Source organism: Schistocerca gregaria, chromosome 3 (assembly GCF_023897955.1).
Source record: "Schistocerca gregaria isolate iqSchGreg1 chromosome 3, iqSchGreg1.2, whole genome shotgun sequence".
NCBI classification, from domain to species: domain Eukaryota; kingdom Metazoa; phylum Arthropoda; class Insecta; order Orthoptera; family Acrididae; genus Schistocerca; species Schistocerca gregaria.
The window spans coordinates 786,462,071-786,489,428 of record NC_064922.1 but is presented as its reverse complement, the minus strand read 5'-3'; the positions used below and the strand labels follow the sequence as shown (position 1 = coordinate 786,489,428).

General features: G+C 39.1%; 1 protein-coding gene across 1 annotated transcript in view; it reads right to left on the bottom strand.

Moving 5' to 3' along the window:
• LOC126354232 (dnaJ homolog subfamily C member 16) overlaps positions 1-27,358 on the bottom strand; it is a 162,753-nt gene that overhangs the window by 72,040 nt on the left and 63,355 nt on the right. Inside the window, exons 7-9 of the mRNA XM_050003727.1 lie at positions 19,921-20,131; positions 18,223-18,425; positions 1,702-1,874 (exon numbers count right to left, since the gene is read on the bottom strand). Coding sequence (XP_049859684.1) covers positions 1,702-1,874; positions 18,223-18,425; positions 19,921-20,131 — 587 coding nt within the window. The remainder of the gene's footprint in view (positions 1-1,701; positions 1,875-18,222; positions 18,426-19,920; positions 20,132-27,358) is intronic.

The following is a 27,358-nucleotide window of genomic DNA, read 5'->3' as shown; positions in this document are numbered from 1 at the left end:
ATATATTAAAAACAAAGATTCCAAGACTTACCAAGCGGGAAAGCGCCGGCAGACAGGCACATGAACAAAACACACAAACACACACACAGAATTACGAGCTTTCGCAACTGGCAGTTGCTTCGTCAGGAAAGAGGGAAGGAGAGGGAAAAATGAAAGGATGTGGGTTTTAAGGGAGAGGGTAAGGAGTCATTCCAATCCCGGGAGCGGAAAGACTTCCCTTAGGGGAAAAAAAGGGACAGGTGTACACTCGCGCACACACACACACACACACACACACACACATATCCATGTGCGGATGGATGTGTGTGTGTGTGTGTGTGTGTGTGTGTGTGTGTGTGTGTGTGTGTGTGTGTGTGCGCGAGTGTACACCTGTCCCTTTTTTTCCCCTAAGGGAAGTCTTTCCGCTCCCGGGATTGGAATGACTCCTTACCCTCTCCCTTAAAACCCACATCCTTTCATTTTTCCCTCTCCTTCCCTCTTTCCTGACGAAGCAACTGCCAGTTGCGAAAGCTCGTAATTCTATGTGTGTGTTTGTGTGTTTTGTTCATGTGCCTGTCTGCCGGCGCTTTCCCGCTTGGTAAGTCTTGGAATCTTTGTTTTTAATATTCGCAACTGGCAGTTGCTTCGTCAGGAAAGAGGGAAGGAGAGGGAAAAATGAAAGGATGTGGGTTTTAAGGGAGAGGGTAAGGAGTCATTCCAATCCCGGGAGCGGAAAGACTTCCCTTAGGGGAAAAAAAGGACAGGTGTACACTCGCGCACACACACACACACACACACACACACACATATCCATCCGCACATACACAGACACAAGCAGACATATTTAAAGGCAAAGAGTTAAGGGCAGATTGGAATGACTCCTTACCCTCTCCCTTAAAACCCACATCCTTTCATTTTTCCCTCTCCTTCCCTCTTTCCTGATGAAGCAACTGCCAGTTGCGAAAGCTCGTAATTCTGCGTGTGTGTTTGTGTGTTTTGTTCATGTGCCTGTCTGCCGGCGCTTTCCCGCTTGGTAAGTCTTGGAATCTTTGTTTTTTATATATTTTTCCCATGTGGAAGTTTCTTTCTGTTTTATATATATATATATATATATATATATATATATATATATATATATATATATATATTTCTCTCAGTAGTTAATGGTGGGCTTCCCAAAACAGAATCAGTACTGTTCCTTAAAGTACTTACTCAATTCTCCTCACAAGGCTGAATGTACCACATTTCAGTCATTTTACAAAGAACAAATATATGGTAGTATAGAAATTGAACTCAAGGACTCAGTGTGATAGCAAAGGCAGGCAGACCCTTCTGCCATAGAAGCTGGCAGTATACTTTAACTTCTTACACAAACTGTAAAAGTTTATCACCCATGAACATTTGCAACATTGACAGTTTGCAATGTTCTCCATAGTACATATGAAGCAAAAGTCCAGTTTAACAAACTATAATGCCTGATAGCAATTTATTATTGATTTGTGTAATGAATACCTTATTAGTGCATATTAATGATTTACTCTTGCTATTAGTTAGTAGTCTCTTCTCAATATCTTTCCAAGTTCAACTAATTTTTCACAATTTACGCAAGATATGTCCTTATGTACCCTCCAATCACAATGAAGATAACCGTTCCTAAAAAGGACAGAAGTGGCAGCAACTGTTTCGTTGTTATATAGTATATATTAATTTTTCACTACTTACACAAGATATGTCATTATGTACCCTCCAATCACAATGAAGACAACTGTTCCTAAAACAGACAGAAGTGGCAGTAACTGTTCCTTGGTTATATTGTCTTTGAGGTAGTCCACAGCAGAAAAAACCTTGGCCAGTATGCGCATCATGATCCCTTGTGCATGCTCATCCATTAACTCCTGTTCAAAATGGAAACAGAATAATATACTTATTTTGACAATTTACAGAATGATTTAACTTAGACTGCAATACAACTACTTAACTAGTAAGTGAATTCTGTCTTGGAAGCAAATGCTATTTTACATGATATTCTCTTCTCTCTCACACCCCCCCCCCTTTCCCCTCTCCACAAACACACATACACAAATGTGTTGTTATACGGGAGATAAAAAAAGATTCTTGACATGCATACATAGTTAAGACATCATAGCAATGATAGCTGAGCAAAATGTTACATACTTCCATTACTAATAGATCATTACTACAAAATGCTGCTGTCAATCCCATCACAAAAAGATTATTTAAAGAAAAAAATTTACCATTTCTTAGTTATTTTCCTCTGGGCGGGGACTACTCAAGAGGACATCATTATCAGGAGAAAGAAAACTGGCATTCTACGGATCGGGGCGTGGAATGTCAGATCCCTTAATCGCGCAGGTAGGTTAGAAAATTTAAAAAGGGAAATGGATAGGTTGATGCTAGATATAGTGGGAATTAGTGAAGTTCAGTGGCAGGAGGAACAAGACTTGAGGTCAGGTGAATACAGGGTTATAAATACAAAATCAAATAGGGGTAATGCAGAAGTAGGTTTAATAACAAATAAAAAAAATAGGAGTGAGGGTAAGCTACTACAAACAGCATAGTGAACGTATTATAGTGGCCAAGATAGACACGAAGGCCATGGCTACTACAGTAGTACAAGTTTCTATGCGAACCAGCTCTGCAGATGACAAAGAAATTGAAGAAATGTTGTTGTTGTTGTTGTTGTTGTTGTTGTTGTTGTTGTTGTGGTCTTCAGTCCTGAGACTGCTTTGATGGAGCTCTCCATGCTACTCTATCCCGTGCAAGCCTCTTCATCTCCCAGTACCCATTGCAACCTACATCCTTCTGAATCGGCGTAGTGTAGTCATCTCTTGGTCTCCCTCTAAGATTTTTACCCTCCACGGTGCCGTCCAATACTAAATTGGTGATCCCTTGATGCCTCAGAACATGTCCTACCATCCGATCCCTTCTTCTAGTCAAGTTGTGCCACAAACTCCTCTTCTCCCCAATCCTATTCAATACTTGCTCATTAGTTATGTGATCTACCCATCAATTCTTCAGCATTCTTCTGTAGCACAACATTTCGAAAGCTTATATTCTCTTCTTGTCCAAACTATTTATTGTCCATGTTTCACTTCCATACATGGCTACACTCCATACAAATACTTTCAGAAATGTCTTCCTGACAAATCTATACTCGATGTTAACAAATTTCTCTTCTTCACAAACGCTTTCCTTGCCATTGCCAGTCTACATTTTATATCCTCTCTACTTCGATCATCATCAGTTATTTTGCTCCCCAAATAGCAAAACTCCTTTACTGCTTTACGTGTCTCATTTCCTAATCTAATACCCTCACCATCACCCAAGTTAATTCGACTACATTCCATTACCCTAATTTTGCTTTTGTTGATGTTCATCTTATATCCTACTTTCAAGACACTAACCATTCCTTTCAACTGCTCTTCAAAGTCCTTTACTGTCTCTGACAGAATTACCATGTCATCAGCGAACCTCAAAGTTTTTATTTCTTCTCCATGGATTTTAATACCTACACAGAATTTTTCTTTTGTTTCCTTCACTGCTTCCTCAATATACAGATTGAATAACATCGGGGAGAAACTACAACCCTGTCTCACTCCCTTCCCAACCACTGCTTCCCTTTCATGTCCCTCGACTCTTATAACTGCCATCTGGTTTCTGTACAAATTGTACAAATTCGCTCCCTGTATTTTACCCCTGCCACCTTCAGAATTTGAAAGAGAGTATTCCAGTCAACATTGTCAAAAGCTTTCTCTAAGTCTACAAATGCTAGAAACATAGGTTTGCCCTTCCTTAATCTAGCTTGTAAGATAAGTCTTCAGGTCAGTATTGCCTCACGTGTTCCAACATTTCTACGGAATCCAAACTGATCTTCCCCGAGGTAGTCTTCTATCAGTTTTTCCATTCGCCAGTAAATAATAGACATGAAAGGGAAGCAGTGGTTGGGAAGGGACTGAGACAGGGTTGTAGCCTCTCCCCGATGTTATTCAATCTGTATATTGAGCAAGCAGTAAAGGAAACAAAAGAAAAATTCTGTGTAGGTATTAAAATCCATGGAGAAGAAATAAAAACTTTGAGGTTCGCCGATGACATTGTAATTCTGTCAGAGACAGCAAAGGACTTGGAAGAACAGTTGAATGGAATGGACAGTGTCTTGAAAGGAGGATATAACATGAACATCAACAAAAGCAAAACGAGGCTAATGGAATGTAGTCGGATTAAGTCGGGTGATGCTGAAGGAATTAGATTAGAAAATGAGACACTTAAAGCAGTAAAGGAGTTTTGCTATTTGGGGAGCAAAATAACTGATGATGGTCGAAGTAGAGAGGATATAAAATGTAGACTGGCAATGGCAAGGAAAGCGTTTCTGAAGAAGAGTAATTTGTTAACATTGAGTATAGATTTAAGTGTCAGGAAGTCATTTCTGAAAGTATTTGTATGGAGCGTAGCCATGTATGGATGTGAAACATGGACAATAAATAGTTTGGACAAGAAGAGAATAGAAGCTTTCGAAATGTGGTGCTACAGAAGAATGTTGAAGATTAGGTGGGTAGATCACAGAACCAATGAGGACGTATTGAATAGGATTGGGGAGAAGAGAAGTTTGTGGCACAACTTGACTAGAAGAAGGGATTGGCTGGTAGGACAAGTCCTGAGGCATCAAGGGATCACAAATTTAGCATTGGAGAGCACCGTGGAGGGTAAAAATCGTAGAGGGAGACCAAGAGATGAATAAACTAAGCAGATTCAGAAGGATGTAGGTTGCAGTAGGTACTGGGAGATGAAGGAGCTTGCACAGGATAGATTAGCATGGAGAGCTGCATCAAACAAGTGTCAGGACTGAAGACCAAAACAACAACAACAACTGTTATTTTCCTATCTAAATGCATAATTCACACTCTATACAAAATGGAAACGAATTAACTATTACAAAAAAGAATATGTAGCAACAGCTGAAGGAACACATAATAAACTAATAATGGGACCTTACAGACCAGCCCGCTTCAGTTTTCTTCTACTTATAACATTTGTAGGTCAGTGTCAGGATGTCAATTTCATAAACCAGTACAGCACAACAATATAATAGTAATAATAATAATAATGTTTTTGAAGATTAGACGATTTCTGAAAGCTGTACCACAAAATATTTGTAATGTATTGAAAGAATTCAAGGTAGCTGAGTTTGCAGCATACAACTCTTGCAATCATGAGATTCTTGAATCTATTCTTGCTGCTAACATCTGTTTTTACTTTAATTTATCAATTTCGCCTTTCTTAGCAAATGGTAATTTTAATTAAAAAAACTAAATCATAAATTTGATACAAAAAGGCAAAAATAAAATAATTTTTAATTTCCGGAGATCGGCAAGTATCACTGAGGCATATAACTTGCTTCATTTAACAAAAATGTGCTACACATGTCTGCATGAAATTTTAATTTATTTTTATGTAATTAGTAATTAAAAGATAAAAAGTCATTCTTAGCTAAAGTTACCTATCCCTATTTGTTAATTAACACTTTCATTTGATAACAGATGTAAAATTTACAACTAAAAGAAAAAAAAGTTTTTTCTCACAAGAACCTCATGCACAAATGACTTGCACACTATGCAGTTAGCTATCAGTCATTCTTTTAACATGATGCAAATGTTTTATACGTAACAGCACTCAGAATCCTTCTAATCTTCAATGGCATTTTTTAAAGATTTTTTGCGAACTGTGTCATACTGCCTTAGAGAAGTGGTATCTCAGCACTTGATCTCCAAACTTTTTTAAGTAAAAAGAAAATAATCAAAGAGCACCAGTTAATAAGGTCCCCTTTTAACAGACAGCTAATTGGGGGGGGGGGGGGGATGTTTGAGCAAGTTTTCAAAACAGTTCTGACAAACTGGATCATCACACTTGAAATTATTGGGATTTAGAGAATACAGCCATGATTAATCTGTGAACATGAAACATTTATAACCATTTTAACTAGTACAGCTATTGAGCTATTGACATTCCAGAAGAGCTCGTAGCAAAACGTTTGTATGGTCTACAGGGAGTTCTGAACAGACAAATAGATGTTCAAGAAAGCACTTGCAATTGAAAAGCTTCAGTATGCAATGTGTAAAGAGGAACAGTGTAATATTCAAACTTAAAAATGAAAGAGATAATGACACTTTCTCAGCACTCTATGGAAACAAACAGTTCAGATAGATCCATGACGGTACACCAGAAGAAGTTGACAGATTAACACTAAGCCAGCACTGAGATGCAGCAATCCAGAACTAACAGTTTGTGCGAGGAGAGCACGAGAAGGTTGAAAAACTCGCTCAATGCGCAGGCACTGTGGCTTACGTAGTTCTTGTAGGCCAATTTGAGGTAGTTTCCCCGACTTGATAGATGTCCCGTATCAAACTGTTCGCCCCAACTTGCTCCCTCCATATGCTACCTCAAATTATTGTTGTTGTTGTTGTGGTTGTGGTCTTCAGTCCTGTGACTGGTTTGATGCAGGTTTCCGTGCTACTCTGTCCCGTGCAAGCTTCTTCATCTCCCAGTACCTACTGCAACCTACATCCTTCTGAATCGGCGTAGTGTATTCATCTCTTGGTCTCCCTCTACAGCTTTTTACCCTCCATGCTGCCCTCCAATACTACATTGATGACCCCTTGATGCTTCAGAACATGTCCTACGAACCGATCCCTTCTTCTTGTCCAGTTGTGCCACAAACTCCTCTTCACCCCAATTCTGTTCAATACATCCTCATTACTTATGTGATCTACCCATCTGATCTTCAGCATTCTTCTGTAGCACCACATTTTGAAAGCTTCTATTCTCTTCTTGTCCAAATTATTTATCGTCCATGTTTCACATCCATACATTGCTACACTCCATACAAATATTTTCAGAAACGACTTCCTGTCATTTAAATCTATACTCGATGTTAAAAATTACTCTTCTTCAGAAACGCTTTCCTTGCCATTGCCAGTCTACATTTTATATTCTCTCTACTTCGACCATCATCAGTTATTTTGCTCCCCAAATAGCAAAACTCCTTTACTACTTTAAGTGTCTCATTTCCTACTCTAATTCCCTCAGCATCACCCGATTTAATTTGACTACATTCCATTATCCTTGTTTTGCTTTTGTTGATGTTCATCTTATATCCTCCTTTTAAGACCCTGTGCATTCCATTCAACTGCTCTTCCAAGTCCTTTGCTGTCTCTGACAGAACTACAATGTCATCGGCAAACCTCAAAATTTTATTTTTTCTCCATGGATTTTAATACCTATACTGAATTTTTCTTTTGTTTCCTTTACTGCTTGCACAATATAAAGATTGAATAACATCGGGGACCCTGTCTGACTCCCTTCCCAACCACTGCTTCCCTTTCATATCCCTCTACTCTTATAACTGCCATCTGGTTTCTGTACAAATTGTAAATAGCCTTTCCCTCCCTGTATTTTACCCCTGCCACCTTCGGAATTTGAAAGAGAGTGTTCCAGTCAACATTGTCAAAAACTTTCTCTAAGTCTACAAATGCTAGAAATGTAGGTTTGCCTTTCCTTAATCTTTCTTCTAAGATAAGTCGAAAGGTCGGTATTGCCTCACATGATCCAGTGTTTCTACGGAATCCAAACTGATCTTCCCCGAGGTTGACTTCTACCAGTTTTTCCATTCATCTGTAAATAATTCGTGTTAGTATTTTGTAGCTGTGACTTACTAAACTGATAGTTCGGTAATTTTCACATCTGTCAACACCTGCCTTCTTTGAGATTGGAATTATTATGGTCTTCTTGAAGTCTGAGGGTATTTCGACTGTTTCATACATCTTGCTCACCAGATGGTAGAGTTTTGTCAGGACTAGCTCTCCCAAGGCTGTCAGTAGTTCTAATGGAATGTTGTCTACTCCCAGGGCCTTATTTCGACTCAGGTCTTTCAGTGCTCTGTCAAACTCTTCACGCAGTATCATATCTCCCATTTCATCTTCATCTACATCCTCTTCTATTTCCATAATATTGTCCTCAAGTACATCACCCTTGTATAGACCCTCTGTATACTCCTTCCACCTTTCTGCTTTCCCTTCTTTGCTTAGAACTGGGTTTCCATCCGAGCTCTTGATATTCATACAAGTGGCTCTCTTTTCTCCAAAGGTATCTTTAATTTTCCTGTAGGCAGTATCTACCTTACCCCTAGTGTGATAAGCCTCCACATCCTTACATTTGTCCTCTAGCCATCCCTGCTTAGCCATTTTGCACTTCCTGTCGATCTCATTTTTGAGACGTCTGTATTCCTTTTTGCCTGCTTCATTTACTGCATTTTTATATCTTCTCCTATCATCAATTAAATTCAATATTTCTTCTGTTACCCAAGTATTTCTACTGGCCCTTGTCTTTTTACCTACTTGATCCTCTGCTACCTTCACTACTTCATCCCTCAGAGCTACCCATTCGTCTTCTACTGTATTTCTTTCCCCCATTCTTGTCAATTGTTCGTTTATGCTCTCCTTGAAACTCTGTACAACCTCTGGTTTAGTCAGTTTATCCAGGTCCCATCTCCTTAAATTCCCATCTTTTTGCAGTTTCTTCAGTTTTCATCTACACTTCATAACCAATAGATTGTGCTCAGAGTCCACATCTGCCCCTGGAAATGTCTTACAATTTAAAACCATGGTTTCTAAATATCTGTCTTACCATTATATAATCTATCTGATACCTTTTAGTATCTCCAGGCTTCTTCCACGTATACAGCCTTCTTTTATGATTCTTTACCTCAAATTGGCCTACAAAAACTACGTAAACTAGAGTGCATGTTCATCAAGCGAGTTTTTCAACATTCTCGCACTCCCTTCACTCAAACTACTAGTTCTAGAGAAAAAACTGAATAGTACATTTTTTGTAGGAAATATTGTTTAATTTTGTACTATCACACGTTTTCGCTGGAGGGTGTGGTTTTCGAGTTATTCCAGAAAAACATACAAAAGTGATATTAAATGTGTTCTAAACTATCTTGGAAACCATTTGGAATACGGCATACGTCCATACAAAGTCTTTTGTTCAGGATCACTAATATTATCACCCCTCAAAGAATTTACCTTTCCTACTGACTCTCCTTGTAAATCAGACAATCTGACGAGTGAGGAGAATGTGGCCAGAACAGTTTACGCACTTGGGCAGTGGTGTGTAAGGGAGGCAATAGGATTCGCAACATGCCGTGAAGACATATGACCAAGAGGGGTACACCGGGAACAGCACATGGGAGGTGGGTTATAGGGCTTCAAGTCACACCAGTAAACCATAACTTTACTTCTTGTGTAAGGGTACCCTCCTCAAAGGCCAGGAGGAAAGCACCAGTACCAACACTATTGTCCTGAGGAGCTCTCTCTGGACGAAATTAAAGCCAGACCATTCCATATTATTCTCTAGTTCCTTGTCAGATTGAAGAAAGAGATCCCTGTGGAAAATAATGTCTTAGGTCACATTTAAGGACTGGTGAAGAGTAATGTTGAACCCGGATGTCACCTAATCACTCGCAAGCACAATTGGAAGCTAAATGCCTGGCAGAGGTGGTTTTAATCAGTAAAGAACCAGATCACATATGAGTGAGTCAACTTCACAAAACTTATCTTTGATATGTTCTACAATAAAGAGCAATTTGGTATATATTACTTATATCTCACTGCGTATCTTCTGTAGGCTTGCTGAAGATGTTTGTACAGCCCAATATTGGTCAAGCCACAATAAAAATGGACAAGCAGCAATGCAAACAGGGTGTCAAAAAAATTATAATAAACATGGGCTCTAAAATGCATGTCTTAATGAGTCATGAGCGTTTATTCACTAGAAGAGATGCATTTTACACTAGTGAAGATGAGTAAGTAGTCATAGGTCTTAGGGTTTACATTTTAGACCCCACACTTATTGGACACTTTTTCTTAGTTTGATCTGCACTACCTCCTCCCAAAATATGGAAAACAAAGTCCTTGCAGCAGAAGACATGTGTTTCATAGTATTGAAGATGAACCAGTGCTCACAGCTCTTAAGTTGTGCATTTGAGGGCCCATGTTTGCTAGACATTTTTCCTTGTTTTGGAACCTGTCCCTAAAACTTGTTTTGGGACACCTTATATAGAGTTGGTGTGTAAGTTAATACCATTTTTCCATAAGTTTAATACACACAAAACATACACATAACAGAGACTTTAGTCATCAACAATACATTGAGACTGCAGTCTTGTGTTTGTGATTGTGTTCGCGCACGTGTGTGTGTGTGTGTGTGTTTTTGATGAATGCCTTAAGGGCTGAAAGTTTTATTTGGAACTGTCTTTTTGTTGTGCCTATCTTCGACTCAGCGTCACCACTATACGGTGAGTAGCAACTTTCCTTTTCATTATACTGTTACAACCCATCCTGGATTTTTCATTGTTTGATACATTCTCCTTTGCTGTTTGCAACAGTTTGCCAATGGCGCGGGTAAATTTTTGATTCTGCAACTGTTGAAATCATGTGATTTTGAGGCAAATAACTCGGTGAGCCATGAGAAGAGTGCATTTTCATCTGAAAAGGAATGTCCTTGAAGGTTGTTTGATAGAGACTGCAAAAGGTGGAAATCTGAGGGCGCAATATCAGGTGAATAAACTGGGTGCGGAATGACTTTCCAACCCTACTCCAGTGTAGAGTTTTTTTGCCAGTCGAGGTGGATGTGGATAGGCATTTTCATGGAGTGGAATCACTTCCTGTAGTCCTCCTGGTCATTGTTCTTGGACTGCATCTGCAAGATGTCTCAGTTGTTGACAATAAATCTCAGCAATCATGGCTACACCTCAGAAAAGCAATTTGTAGAAGACCACACCATTGTTGTTCCACCAGATGCATAACATTATCTTTTGTGGATGTGTGCAGATCTTCATAAGGGGAGTTGTTGCATTGTTTGGGCTCAAACATTGCTTTCTTTTCCTTATGTTAGCATAGAGACACCATTTCTTGTCACCAGTAACGATAAAGGATACAAATAGTCAACATAGTTCGCGAGTTAACAGGCAACAAGCAAGCAGAGACGTACATATGGCTACCCGCAGCTTTCTGATTTTTGCTTAGAGGATTTGGTACCCATACACCCTGATTTTTTAACCTTCCCCATTGCATGCAAATGTCACATGATGGTGGAATGATCACATTTCATCATATTTACCAGTTCTTAATGACAATGACATGGATGACTGTGGATTAATGCATTTAAACAATCTGCGTCTACAAAGGTACTCCAGAAGCCACCATACGGTGCGTGATGGAGGGTATCCTGTGCTACTGCCAGTCATTTCCTTTTCTGTTCCACTCACAAATAGAGCAAGGGAAAAATGACCGTCTATATGCCTCCATATGAGCCCTGATTTTTCGTGTCATTACATGCAATGTACAATGGCAGCAGGAGAATTGTTCGGCAGTCAGTTTCAAATTCAAGTTCTCTAAATTTTCTCAATAGTGTTTTTCGAAAAGAATGTCTTTCTTGCAGGGATTCCCATTTGAGTTCCTGAAGCATCTTCTAACACTTACACATTGTTTGAATCTACTGGAAACAAATTTAGCAAGCTGCCACTGAATTGCTTCAATGTCTTCCTTCAATCTGACCTGGTACAGATCCCAAACACTTGAGCAGTACTTAAGAAAAGGTAGCACCAGTGTCCTATATGCTGTCTCCTTTACAGGTGAACCACTCTTTCCTAAAATTTTCCCAATAAACTGAAGGCAACCACTCGTCTTCCGTACCACAGTTCTCACATGCTTGTTCCATCTCATTTCGCTTTGCAACATTATGTCCAGACATTTAAACGACCTAGCTGTGTCAAACAGGACACTAGTATTACTGTATGTGAACATTAGAGGTTTGATCTACCAACTCATCTGCATTAACTTACATTTTTCCACATTTAGGGCTAAGTCGCCTTTTATCTTCCTATAGTCACTCAAATTCGAGACCTTACAGTACACCATGGCATCATCAGCAAACAACCGCAAATTGCTGCCCACACTGTTCACCAAATCATTTATGTATATAGAGAACAATAGCGGTCCAATCACACTTCCTAGGGGCATTCTCGTCTCTGATGAAAACCCACCATCGAGAATAACATACAAGGCTCTACTATTTAACAAGTCTTCCAGCTACTCACATATCTGTGAACTTATTCTATATGCTCATATCTACATTAACCGCCTGCAATGGGCCACCGTGTCAAATGCTTTCCAGAAACAGAAATATGGACTGCCTGTTACCCCTCATCCATACTCTGCAGTATATCATGTTAGAAAAGAGAAAGCTGAGTTCCACACGAGAAATGCTTTCTAAAACCATGCTGATCCATGAACATAAGCTTCTGAGTCTCATGAAAGTTTATTGTATTCGAACTCAGAATATGTTCACGGATTCTGCGTAAACACAAGTTAAGGATATTTGTATGTAATTTTGCAGGTCTGACCTTTTATCCTTCTTACACACTGGAGTGGCCTGCGCTTTTTTCCAGTTGTTAGGGACTTTGTACTGGGCGAGAGATTTACGATAAATGCAAGCTATGTAAAGGACCAATGCTATAGAGCAATCATTGTAAAATTGAACTGGGATTCCACCTGGATATGGTGGTTTACTTGCTTTCAAATCTTTCAGTTGTTTCTCTACACCATGGGTGCTTATTGAACTTCCTCGCAGGTTAAAACTGTGTGTCGGACCGAGACTAACTCCCTACCTTTGCTTGGGTAGCTCATCTGGTAGACCACTTGCCCACGAAAGGCAAGGTCCCGAGTTCGAGTCTCGGTCCGGCACACAGTTTTAATCTGCCAGGAAGTTTCATATCAGCGCACACTCCGCTGCAGAGTGAAAATCTCATTCTGGAAACTACCCCCAGGCTGTGGCTAAGCCATGTCTCCGCAATATCCTTTCTTTCAGGAGTGCTAGTTCTGCAAGGTTCGAAAGAGAGCTTCTGCAAAGTTTGGAAGGTAGGAGACGAGGTACTGGCAGAAGTAAAGTTGTGAGGACGGAGCGGGAGTCGTGCTTGGGTAGCTCAGTTATAGAGCACTTGGCCGCAAAAGGCAAAGGTCCCGAGTTCGAGTCTCGGTCCGGCACACAGTTTTAATCTGCCAGGAACTTTCATATCAGTGCACACTCCACTGCAGAGTAAAAATCTCATTTATGGATGCTTATTACTATGTAATCCATATGGGAGTCTGTTCGATGGTCAAATGGTGGTATGTTTGTACGATTCTCCTTTCTGAACAATTTCTTCAACATGAAATTTAAAACTTCGGCTTTCATTTTGCTATCTACAACTGTCACACCAGACTGTTCAACAAGGGACTGAATGGAAGCCTTAGACCCATTTAGCTATTTTACATAAGACTAGAACTTTCTCAGGTTCTCAGCCAGATCTTGTGCTAAGGTGTGATAGTGATAGTTGTGGTAAGCTTTGTGCATAGATCTTTTTACTGACACACAAATCTCGACTAACCTTTGCATGTTGTCATTTGTGCATTCCCTTTTGAACCGAGAGTGCAATAGTCTCTGCTTCCTCAGCATCATCCGAATTTCGTCATTAAACCATGGTGGGTGTTTTCTACATCTATATCCCTTATCCACTTACTAGGCACATAAGTCTCCAGACCACAATTTACAGTCTGATTAAACCTCATCCATAATTCCTCTACATCCATATTACTGGAACTAAGTGAAACAAAATAATTGCTCATCTGCTCTATCTAACAGAAACACTCTCCTAGACTTCTTGACTGATTTATTAACTTTCTTAATCATAGATGCTATAATGACATCTTGATCACTAATCCCCATTTCTACCACTGGCATTGTTGATGAAGTCCAGTCTATATGTAGCTACAATGTCTACGATATTCCCATCATGTGTGGGCTGCTAGCTAACTGCTCAAGACAGTTTTCTGAAAATGTGTTCAAAGGTATTTTGTATACTGTCTGTCTGTACATCCCAGTCTACACTCAGTAGGTTGAAGTCACTTTCAACGAGTATTGCATAATCTGAGTATTTACGTGCTACTGAGTGTACGCTTTCTTTGAATGACTCTAGAACTGATGCAGCAGAACCAGGTGGCTAGTAAAAACATCCAACAATTAACTTGGTTTCAACTACACTTGTTATAGGCAACCAGATAACTTCACTGTCACATTCAACTTCGATCTCCTTGGTACACAAAACGGGTTAGAACACTGTTGCAGGAACAACGAAACAAACACGCCAAATTTAAACAGATGCAAAATCCCCAAGATTGGCGATCTTTTACAGAAGCTCGAAATTTAGCATGGACTTCAATGTGAGATGCTTATAACAATTTCCACAATGAAACTTTGTCTCAAAACCTGGCAGAAAATCCAAAGAGACTCTGGTCGTATGTGAAGTATTTTAGCGGCAAGAAACAATCAATGCCTTCCCTGCGCGATAACAATGGAGATACTATCAAAGACAGTGCTGTCAAAGCAGAGTTACTAAACACAGCCTTTCACAATGCCTTCACAAAAGAAGATGAAGTAAATATTCCAGTATTTGAATCAAGAACAGCTGCCAACATGAGTAACGTAGAAGTAAATATCCTCGGATTAGTGAAGCAAATTAAATCACTTAATAAAAACAAGTCTTCTGGTCCAGACTGTATACCAATTGGGTTCCTTTCGGAGTATGCTGATGCATTAGCTCCATAATTAACAATCATATACAACCGTTCGCTTGACGGAAGGTCTGTACCCAAAGACTGGAAAGTTGCAGAGGTCACACCAATATTCAAGAAAGGTAGTAGGAGAAATCCAATAAATTACAGGCCCATATTGTTAACGTCAACTTGCAGCAGGATTTTAAAACATATATTGTGTTCGAACGTTATGGAATTACCTTGAAGAAAACGGTCTACTGACACACAGTCAACATGGGTTTAGAAAACATCGTTCCTGTGAAACACATCTAGCTCTTTATTCACATGAAGTGTTGAGTGCTATTGACAAGGGATTTCAGATTGATTCTGCATTTCTGGATTTCCAGAAGGCTTTTGCACTGTACCACACAAGCGACTCATAGTGAAATTGCGTACTTATGGAGTATCGTCTCAGTTATGTGGCTGGATTTGTGATTTTCTGTCAGAGAGATCACGGTTCATACTAACTGACAGAAAGTCATTGAGTAAAACAGAAGTGATTTCTGGCATTCCCCTAGGTACTGTTATAGGCCCTTATCTGTTCCTTATCTATATAAACGATTTTGGAGACAATCTGAGCAGCCATCTTCGGTTGTTTGCAGATGACGCTGTCGTTTATCGACTAATAAAGTCAGAAGATCAAAACAAACTGCAAAATGATTTAGAAAATATAGCTGAATAGTGCAAAAATTGGCAGTTGGCCCTCAATAACGAGAAGTGTGAGGTCATCCACATGAGTGCTAAAAGGAACTTGTTAAATTTCGGTTACACAATAAATAAGTCTAATCTAATAGCCGTAAATTCAACTAAATACCTAGGTATTACAATCACGAACAACTTAAATTGGAAGGGACACATGGAAGATGTTGCGGGCAAGGCTAACCAAAGACTGTGTTTTATTGGCAGGACACTTAGAGAAAATGTAACAGACCTACTAAGAAGAATGCATACACAACGTTTGTCTGTCCTCTTAAAGAGTACTGCTGAGCAGTGTGGGATCCTTACCAGATAGGACTGACTGAGTACATCAGAAAAGTTCAAAGAAAGGCAGCATGTTTTGTATAATTGTGAAATATGGGAGAGAGTGTCACAGAAATGATACAGGATTTGGGCTGGAAATCATTAAAAGAAAGGGAGTTTTTCATTGCGGCGGAATCTTCTCACAAAATTACGATCCCCATCTTTCTCCTCCGAATGCGAAAATATTTTGTTGACACCAACCTACATAGCAAGGAATGATCACCACGATAAAATAAGGGAAATCGGAGCTCATACGGAAAAATATAGATGTTCATTCTTTCCGCATGCTATACGAGATTGGAATAATACAGAACTGGGAAGGTGGTTTGATGAACCCTCTGCCAGGCACTTGAATGTGATTTGCAGAGTATCCATGTGGATGTAGGTGTAGACCTCAATAGAGACAATATTTTTGATAACTGCAATGAACACGCCCCTCCTATGGCCTCTAAACTGTCTTTCTGACATATGTTTCACGACTTGCAAAATATCTTAGAGCTTTCCACTTTTTGTGAATAATTGCCCGGAGGTCTTCCTGAACATGGAGAGTTACTGACATCAAAATGATACTCCTTAAAATGAGAAAACAATTTTTGTGTCATTCTTATCCTCACACACACATTAGGAAAAAGGAGACATGCAGAGAAGAGCATCGTGAACACTGACATTTTTCTAGTAGACGCAGTTTGGAGACTAATTTAAGTTCTCTATTAAAGAAAATGATCAGCTCTTTTGATAAACTGAAGATGCCTTTCAATAGAACTCAAAAAACTATTAAGATGAAACGAATAGAAATTTATTTCAGCAAGTCTTTGAAAATAAAAAGCACTATAGTCAGAGAAAGTGAGTATGCACATATGTTTGTGCAAGTGTGTGCGTATGCTTGTGTTTACACGGCTTCTATTTCCGAAGAAGTCCTTTTTGGTTGAGAGCTAGAAGTTTTAGTAGTCTTTTCACTGTGCTTTTCTGCAACTCAATGCCTCCTCTATGTGATGAATACTAATCTATCCTTTCATAAAGTCACTGTTATTTCATCCTGGGCTTTCCCTTGCCTGTGGACATCTGGTTGAAACATTTATGAACATCTTTCATACATATCATGGACAATGCCTACAGTTAGCTCCAGAAAAGAGGACATTATTGACTGGTTAAAATAAGAGGATTTCCACACCAGACAACTTTAGAAAGCGTGAATCAAGAAATCTCATAATTTAAAATTCCATAGTTATAATAAACTTCAGTTGCCTCAACATATCTTAGACTAAATAGATAAAAATCATAGAGTACAATTCTGATACAGCCTCATTTTACTAAGACAACTTTCACTGATGTTTGGTACAAATGGAAGACAAATGAAAATTACATAAACGTCAAAAAATAGGCTATGTGGTCTGTTTCGATAAAGATATTCATATTATTTTATTTAATACATCTAGACTGCAAGATCATGAATCAGAAAAATACTTGGGGATATATTCACAATTTACATGTCAACCTCAAAAAACTACATTTGTTTTAGTATGTTCATCAACTGTACCATCATCAATAATTGAGCATAATACTCCCATCTGCATGGACAGGGTGAACATTAATAAAACCAATAAACTACAGGGCTAATCCCTGACTGGAAATGGAGGAAAAAAGGTCCTATGAACATATGTCCGGAAACACACGATTGCCACGATAGATGGCACTGACAAATGAATGATCCTCTGCCCATATCCTTTGTGTGTTGCAGCCTTGGTGATTGACACAGCATACTGTAAGCAGCAGAAAGGTCTGGTATTCACATCAGGAACAAGCCGAGATGGTATCTGTGTACGCCATGCAGATGGAAATGGTCGAGTAGTGGCATGGCAGTACCAAAACAAGTACCCTCATAGACACCAACCCCATTGCACAACATTTCACACCCTTTTTGGGCACTTGTGTGATCATGGGTCCTTTCAGATGGACGAATGTGCAGGGAGGTGGTGGACTGTGAAAAAACAAGATATCCTACAGGATATCGAGATGAACCTTAGTACAAACTCCAGGCAAGTGGCCCGCAAACAGGGCATAAGCAGACATACGATTATGTGTATAATGCATGACAACCACTACTATCCCTATCACCTGCAATCCTATGAGGGCACTTTGAACATCTGTTGTAACTTAGATGCAATGCAGTACTGCACAGTGTTCCAAGATGATTTGCTGTAGTTGCACACACACACCGTCCATTTCTGAACACATGTTCATAGGACCTTTTCTCTTCCATTTCTATTCGGGAATCTGTCCCTGCAGTTTGTTGGTTTTCTTAAAGTTCACCCTGTATTTCAAGCATTTAATGTTAAAACACATGCAACAGGTAACATAACATTACCATGAATTTATATATGTGCCCATAAAATGTTATGTATAACCTTAATCATAGGATGAAAACAAAAAAATACTGTCAGGTGGAAGAGTTACGAGTACACAGAAAAGTAATGAACAAATGAGAAAAATTTGCAAAGAGATAACAAAAAAAGTGCACCTTGATAACAGCCTCATATGTTAATGCTTCTGTTGAATGAAGTAATCGCTGTATAGTGGATTCCAGCTGATCCCTTGTTTCATTCCATTCCTTAATCTTGGCAGAATCCCAAGTATGTGGTAACCATTCATATTTAATATGATTTGCATCTCTCCGCCATATGATAACAATATGTAAGGAAGGCTCCAGTGGACCGCCTTCACCTGTTGAGAATGAAATTTTGTACCCAGGCAAAAATCTGTTTCCACTTAAATCAAAAGTTTTTATAAAGCTATTATTTTCTCTATATAAAACAGCAAGTTTTTTTAATTTAAAATAAAGGAGCCTTCAGTAGTTTCAGAAACTGTACACAAGCTCATCTGAATATTTGCACAACTTCTTGTTTAATACATACAAAATGATAATCAACTTATTTTGATGTGAAACAATTACTAACAAAGAGATAGAGGGGCTGTTTCTATCGGCTGTACTGAGCTGAGGTAAGTACTGGCCAGCCCCTCTATCTCTTTGTTAGTAATTGTTTCACATCTTTATATGAGATTTTCCATTAATTAGTTAAATCAACTTATTTTACCTATTTTCCATTGTTCCTTCTACATTACTCCTGTTTTGTGTGCTAGAGTATTAATTTAACTATTTCTATCTGGTGTCGTGGAATGTACACAGAGAAAACAATTCTTTCACAAGCTTCTACCACCATAAATTATGCCAGTTACAAAATTCTGTTGTCAAATTAAAAAGGTACCATCAAATTTACACCAATATCTGCACTCCACGAGTTACCTTAGCATGTGTAATGGAGGGCAATGTGTGTCTTTTTATTATTTGCTGATATAAAATAATGGAGAATAAAACTGAGGACTATTAGATGACACAGTTTGACTTCGGGAGAGGAAACGGTAACTGAAAGGTAGTTCTGACATTGTGCTTGATACTGAAGCAAGACTCAAGAAAAACCAAGATATTTTCATACCATTTGTTGGACTAGAAAGAGATTTCAACAATGTAAAGAGGTGGAAAACATTTAAAATCATCAGAAGACGTACAGTTAAGACTGTAAAATAGCTGGGTAATCTTTATGCAAATGAATAAACGCATGGGCTTCACCATTTTACTTTTTGAAGTCTATCATGAGCCACAAGCTATAAAACTAACTTATATTATTCTACTTACATCCAATTTCAAGTTTAAGAATTCTGAACAACATTCTCACAAGCAGCAAAAGGCTTATTATGCAAGGTTATCTGAATTGTTCTGGTATTTGAAGAGATGTGTGTACCTACATAGAGAGCAATTAATGTGACAAAAGCAGAAACGTATCACAAATCTATTTAACTTGTTTAAAGTCAAATGAATATTCTGTCTTCATTTTGATGAGTGGGAACAAACTGGAATACATCTACATGAGCCACTAGTTTTAGTTTTCAGTACACGCGTGAGTTGGAAACAAATATTATTCATGGAAAATCCCAACAACTGTTTGGCTGACTTCACTTTCCAAAACTTGGTATTCATTTGGCAGCTTGCACTCTAAATTACAACATTTGTCACATGAAACAAATTGAGTTTCCATTATAGTAAATCCACTGCTTACTAAACTAATTGTAGACATGAAATACAAAATAAAAAAACTTCAAAAAATTAGAGTACGTAATAAATCTGACATACTGAGGAGTGAGTACTGCCCCTGTTACATACCACTTGTTAGTGCATTTATAAACTCCATTTGTTTCTCCTGGAAAATATACACAAAACGAACTCTTTCCACATTGTATGACGATTCCTGGGCAAAATCCCTTAGTGCTTGTCTTGCATCATCATGGTATGGTGTGTCTTGAGATACTAGCACTACACACAGTCTCTTTCTTGGTCTTGACCACTCGGGAGGACACAATGCATCAAACATCCCCTACAACAAAATTCAGAGAAATTATTTCCAGTAATCCTAAACAGTTCTGAAGTTTCAGTTCTTATCTACTGCCACTCTTATCTATTACAATAGAAAAATGCATTTAATCACACACCATTGGCAGTTATTTGAAAGTCCAGTGGATAATAATTGCAACCTTTTACTATGGTTCAGAATGAGAAATTTTTATATTATTGGGAAGATGATCACATATTTTAATGGTGTAAATACTGAGGATATTGACAGGCTATTAGTGGCAGTGTGTGAAGAATGTGCACCATCACGAAAAGTGCTCTTTCAACACAACAGTGTCAGTCTCCATGCAAGCTGGAACACCACGGCTGCCATCGCTGTAATGGGATTCCAGGGACTTGGCCCATTCTGGTTAGTACTTATTTACGACTGTGAAGAAACCTCTGCATGGACTTCATTCCACAGACTTCCAGAAACTACAAGCAGACTGCAGAAAAATGTTGTGAAAAGGATAAACAGAAGTTAAAGGGGCAAAGTCAGAGAATACAAAGGGTTTAGAAATACATGGAATGCCATTTCACCAATGGCGGCCTTGGTTGTTTGATTCACATGGGGATGAGCACTGTCATGTTGCAAGACCATTTTTTGTGATGGTGCACACACTCCACACATCGCCACCAATCACCTGTGAATATCCTGCGTTTACCCCCTGTCTTCCACAGAAACCAACCACATTGTACAGTGCCAACCTGTTGTCCACACATGTAATGACAGCAGTTGGGAAAATGGGTTGCACTGTATAGGGATTAAACTTCTAGTGGCTATCCTGCCGCCTATGGTTGGATCAAAGTACTGCGTACTTGCAACTGTAACGATGAGTCAAATAGCGCACCATGACTCTCAGAAAAAAATTAAGTGTAAATCAATATGGAATGCCCCGCATATTTACATTCTGAAGTATTGAAGTTGCTCCATTAGACTTTATTATAATGCCTGCATGGTCATCAAAGAGTATTATTTCTGCTTCTTGGATATATGATGGGAAAACAAGAGCAGACCCAATATTGATCCCTATGGTTTGCCTGTGATGATTATTCCCCCTTATGAAGGTGCTTTTTCATTCCATACAATCCTTAAGTTTCTTAACGCGATGCTATGCACCATTTTGGTTAGATAGGATGTAAAACAATTGTGAGTATGCACACAACATGTACATGTGCGCACATCATGGTAGAGGTGGAGCGATGGTAGTTGTGGGTGTTTCATTAACTGTGGCCGCCGCACATTTTTGGGCGGTGCAGTTCAACAGCTGAAAACTACTTACAAGTGGAACTCCTAAGCTATAGTAGCGAGACTGCAAACACTTGTATGACCAATGACTCAATAAATCATTTGTTTCTTTTTACTAGATCACTGAATAAGAAAATCAGTATGTAAACAACTGAGACAACCACTTTCAATGGACAAACCATACAGTTCAGAAGGCATGAGCGAACCACTTCTTTGAAACAAAGGGCTGTTTCTGGCCAAAACAGAGAACAATAATGTGGTTCTGCACAGATCCCAAGTTATAATGTGCAAGCTCTACCAGTATCATCTCTAATACCATAACATTTGACCCTCTGTAAGAGAATATTGTGAATTGCCCTATCAAATGCTTTTTGACAAGTTACAAAAATAATCAGTTGGCCATATTTTGCATTTTAAATTTTGCACAATCCAATTCATGTTTTGAAAAACAGCATGTTCAGTGGAGAGGTAAGTGGTGAGAATGATCAGTAATTGTTAATATACCTGTCTTACTACCTTTCATATAAAGAGATTTGGCAAAAGTATCTTTCAGTCTGGAAAATCCCTTGTAACAGTGATGTATTGCATATTTCACTAATACACTGCACATATGTGAAGAACAGAATTTTATTATTTTACTCAAGACATTATCATCAAATACTTGAGTTTCTGGTTATGAGGGAGTTTATTACATTCTTAATTTCTTGACAGACATGGAGAATTGCAGTTTGCCTGTATGTTACTTCTTGCATTTACTCTATTGGCTTATTTCTGGAACTGTCCACGACAATCTGCTGAGTTACCTCAAGGAAGTGATTATTAAATACGTTGGCTATCCGGTTGCTATCATTTATTATTTGGCTGTTATATGTAACATTTATTAAATGATTTCCTGGTCTCTCTTTTAACTTTCACCTACATCAATTTAATTTTATAATCTGAATTGCTAATTTCAGATGTTATACTGAAACCCACCTGTCTAATTTTCAATCATAGGAAACCTCATTGTCTTTGTTTGGCATCTGAAATCTAACATTCACACAAAGTAAGAGGAGCGTGCACTGAAGTACTTTGGAAAATAATTATTTCACAAATTATAAAACATCTGTATGAATGCAGAACACCAAAACAAGGGAAGATAATGTGAAAAGTTCTCTGATCAGCACAGGGGCGGTGTTCACACAAATGAAATTTTGTTTATATTATGTTGGTACATTTGTGAAATAATGCAAGTCTGGAATGCTGTGTCGTCATTATATTCTATCTTTAAGAAGGTTTACTGCCAAGAGTTTGTTCTTCAGTTTTTTGACATAAGAAATGAGCGCCTGAATCATTCTCTCTTGAATGTAGTATACAAGGAGGACACCAAAAACTGCAACAACTGCACAATCAGCAAGGAAGGAAGATGAAAGTTTAGCATTGCATTAATGACAAGACAATTAAGGATGGAATAGAAGGTTGGATAGGAAAGGATGAGAAATGATATCTTCATTCTCTTTTCAAAACAATCACACAAGCTGCACTATCATATGTAAGATTTATGTGAACATTTCAGTCAGAAGAACAAGTGTGGTGCATTTTACATAATGATATCTTTGTACATGACATAGATTAAATTTCTTGGCAGAAAAGGAGGCATTAAGATTAAGATTTTACAGCTTGTTGACGATGAGAGCACTACAAGAGGATGATTTGTTGAACACTAAATGGGGGGAGGGGGTGGTTGAACTCCAATTTTCTAGTATACTGTAGCATTTACATGACAGGTGTTGACAGATCTGAGCAAAAGAAACAACTGAATTGGAGAAACATTTTCTCATCAGTACTGCAAACACTGTTATCCTGCTACTTATTTTTATCCTGGTTTAGGAAACCAAAGTGAGAGAAAAACTGGAAGCCTTCTCATAGAGTTAGATGACAGTTTTGTTTGGACGGCAACAAATATAATAAACAGTAACTATGAGACCAGTACTAATCGACTACATGAATGTAATTTTCAGGTCTTGCACGTTTAGTGTCATTGTAGCAGTGAATATGGAGTATTGTCCTGAGGACTAATGAGTGTTTACTGTTATGGATCCAAGTGAAGCTTTTAGACCAGGGAACTTGGCTGCTGAGTCCTCAGCCTTCCTTACAGGGAGGAGACCTGTAAAGTCACCCTGGATAAAGAACGTGTGCACTGTAAAAGAAATGGCAACTTGGGTGACAGAATAAGTGTGGCAAACACTTTCTTAAGGACACTGAGAAACAATTTATAAAAACTGGTAGATTATCACATACAGACAATGACTATCTTATTTGATAACAAATAAAACAGTCACAGCAAAATCCCAGAACTCAAATCTCTCATAGAAAGATGACACATACAAATGACATAAAGAATTGAGAATATTGTGAAATTCATAGCAGAAAGCATTTAACTCTATAACCATAAATGTAACATATACTGGAAAAATACATTAGATGCTCAAGGAGGTAAATTATTTACAGCAACAAGTCAAAACGTTAAGTCCTGGAAGTTCAAAATGAATTTGACTGCAAATGCATACAAGTGAGAGTAACTGGAATCGGTGGATTTAGATTAATAACTGGAGGTATCTACCAGCTGCCAGATACAAATGTATCAGTTGTTGAGTCATTCACAGATAGCCTAAACTTGAAAGGACAGACAGGTCCCGACCATATGGTAAAAGCAGGGACTGACTCATTCACCAAAGGCTGAATGAGAAGTTAAGCATATACAGGGTGGTCCATTGATCGTGACCGGGCCAAATATCTCACTAAATAAGTGTCAAACGAAAAAACTACAAAGAACTAAACTTGTCTAGCTTGAAGGGGAAACCAGGTGGCGCTATGGTTGGCCCGCTAGATGGCACTGCCATAGGTCAAACGGATATCAACTGCATTTTTTTAAATAGGAACCCCGATTTTTTATTACATATTCATGTAGTACATAAAGAAATACGAATGTTTTAGTTGGGCCACTTTTTTTCGCTTTGTGATAGATGGCGCTGTAATAGTCACAAACACATGGGTCACAATTTTAGACGAACAGCTGATAACAGGTAGGTTTTTTAAATTAAACTAAAGAACGTAGGGACATTTGAACATTTTATTTTGGTTTTCCAATGTGATACATGTACCTTTGTGAACTTATCATTTCTGAGAACTCATGCTATTACAGCGTGATTACCTGTAAATACCACATTAATGCAATAAATGCTCAAAATGACGTCCATCAACCTCAATGCATTTAGCAATACGTGTAATGACATTCCTCTCAACAGTGGCATATTATGCCGGTTTATGTCACCGTTGTTGGTAAATGATGCTGCGTCGCTAAATAAAACGCGTGCAAAAAATCTGTCATCGTCCCGCAATTTCTCTTGTGTCCAGTGGCAGAACTGTACATGATGTACAAAGTTGTCACCATGCAATTCCTGGCGCATAGAAATGTGGTACGCGTGCCGTCAATGTTGATGTAGCATTCTGAACACCGACGTTTTTGAGATTCCCGATTCTTGCACGATTTGTCTGCTACTGATGTGCGGATTAGCCGTGACAGCAGCTAAAACACCTTTGTTGCAGGTTGCAGTTGACATTTCACATGTGGCTGAACACTTCCTGTTTCCTTCAATAACGTAACTATCTGGCGAATGGTCCGGACACTTGGATGATGTCGTCCAGGATACTGAGTAGCATACATAGCACATTCCCGTTGGACAATTAGATCACAATAGCCATACATCTACACAATATCGACCTTTTCTACAATTGGTAAAAGGTCCATTTTAACATGGGTAACGTATCACGAAGCAAATACCATCCCCACTGGCGGAATGTTACGTGGTACCACGTACTTATACGTTTGTGGCTATTACATCTATCACAAACTGAAAAAAGTTGCCCAACTAAAACATTCATATTTCTTTACATACTACATGAATATGTAATAAAAAGTGGGGGTTCCTATGGACCAGCTGTATGAAAATCACTATTACAATGTAATACCGATTTCATTATCGCATAACTGGCTCCAACAACTAATCTGGCAGCCTATGAACAGAATTGGTATCTACAACAATTTCATCAAATACACGGAGATTTGGGACTAATGTGCTGTTACAGGGATGATAGCCACCAAAGTTTATTATGAGCAGAGAATAATTGTTTGGCAGATCTGTTATCCAATAATGTTAGAGGAACAATATTTGAGAAAGACTGCGTCACAATTGTGTTGTTTTAAATGAATGCACAGGTGACATACAGGGTGCGTTCCGAAAGTAATGCAATTATTTTTTTTAAAGTAATTTATTGAACAGATTTGCACAAACACTTAAAATTCTTCAAAGTACTGTCCTTGGGCCTCTACACATTTTTTCCAGCGACTCTGCCATGACCGGTACGCGCCCTGGAAGGCGTCTTCTGGGACCTCTCGCAAGGTCTTCGTCACGGCGGATTGGATCTCATCTATGGACGAAAAACGGGTTCCTTTCAGGGCTGACTTAATCCTAGGAAACAAAATGAAGTCAGCTGGGGCGAGGTCAGGACTATAGGGGGGGTGGGGCAGCGTTGGCACCTGGTGTTTGGCCAGGAACTCGCGGACTCGTAGCGCGTTGTGGCAAGGCACGTTGTCGTGATGGAGTTGCCAGGTAGCGGAGATGTTCTTTCTCGTCCTGACGACCCTTTTGCGGAGTCTTTCCAGCACATCCACGTAGTAGGCAGCGTTAACTGTCTGTCCTTGAGGAACAAACTCCTTATGGACCACTCCTTTGCTGTCGAAAAAGACAATGAGCATTGTTTTCACTTTTTATTTGCTCATTCTTGCCTTTTTGGGCTTGGAGGACTGATCAGTGTGCCACTCAGAGCTTTGGCGTTTTGTTTCTGGGTCGTATTCAAAAACCCAGGTTTCATCACCAGTAATGACGTTGTCCAAATAATCAGGTTCAATTTCAACACGTTGCAAAAGTTCACTTGAAATTTCCGCTCGGTTGGTCTTTCCGTGACACGGTCGGCGCGCAGAGGTTTACAATAACAGACGTCCTGCCGCTTCCACAGCTCGGAGAGCACTGAAACCGGTTTCGCGGCAAAGCTTAGCGTCCCCCCCACCTACTCCATGTGGCCCGCTCCCACTCCGACTACTAGGAGCGGCGCGGGAAATTCAATTGCATTACTTTCGGAACGTACCCTGTATGTCATGGGACACCACCTCATATCATGTCGGACCTCCTTTCCCCAGGACAGTACAGCAACTTGACATGGTAAGCACTGAAAAAGTCATAGGAAGTAACCTGCATAAATATTGAGCCATGCTGTCTCTACAGCTGTCAATTACGAAAGTGTTGCTAGTCTGGGGTTTTGTACATGAACTGACCTCTTGCTTATGTCCCATAAATGTTAAATGGGAATCATGTTGAGTGATCTGGATGGCCAAATCATTCGCCTGAAATCTCCAGAATGTCCTTCAAACCAATTTGCAAGCAACTGTGACCTGGCACACTGTCATCCACACAAATTCCATCATTGTTTGGGACCATGAAGTCCATGAATGGCTGCAAATATTCTCGAAGTACCCAAACATAACAATTATCAGTCAATGATTGGTTCAGTTGGGCCAGAGGGCCCAGTCCATTTTGTGTAAACGCAGCCCACACCATTAATAAGTTTGCACAATGCCTTGTTGACAATGTGGGTCCGTGGCTTTGTAGGGTCTGCACCACACCTGAAACCTATCATCAGCTCTTTAACAACTGAAATCAGGGCTCATGTGACCAGGCCACAGTTTTCCGGGATCCAATTGATAGGCCCACAAGCACAGGAGAAGCACTGCAGGCAATATCGTGCTGTTAGCAAAGGTACTCGCATCTGTCGTCTACTGCCAACGACAAATCTTGCCATGTTGTCCTAATAGATATGTTCATCATACATCCCACACTGATTTGCTTGTCTGTTAGCACTGACAAC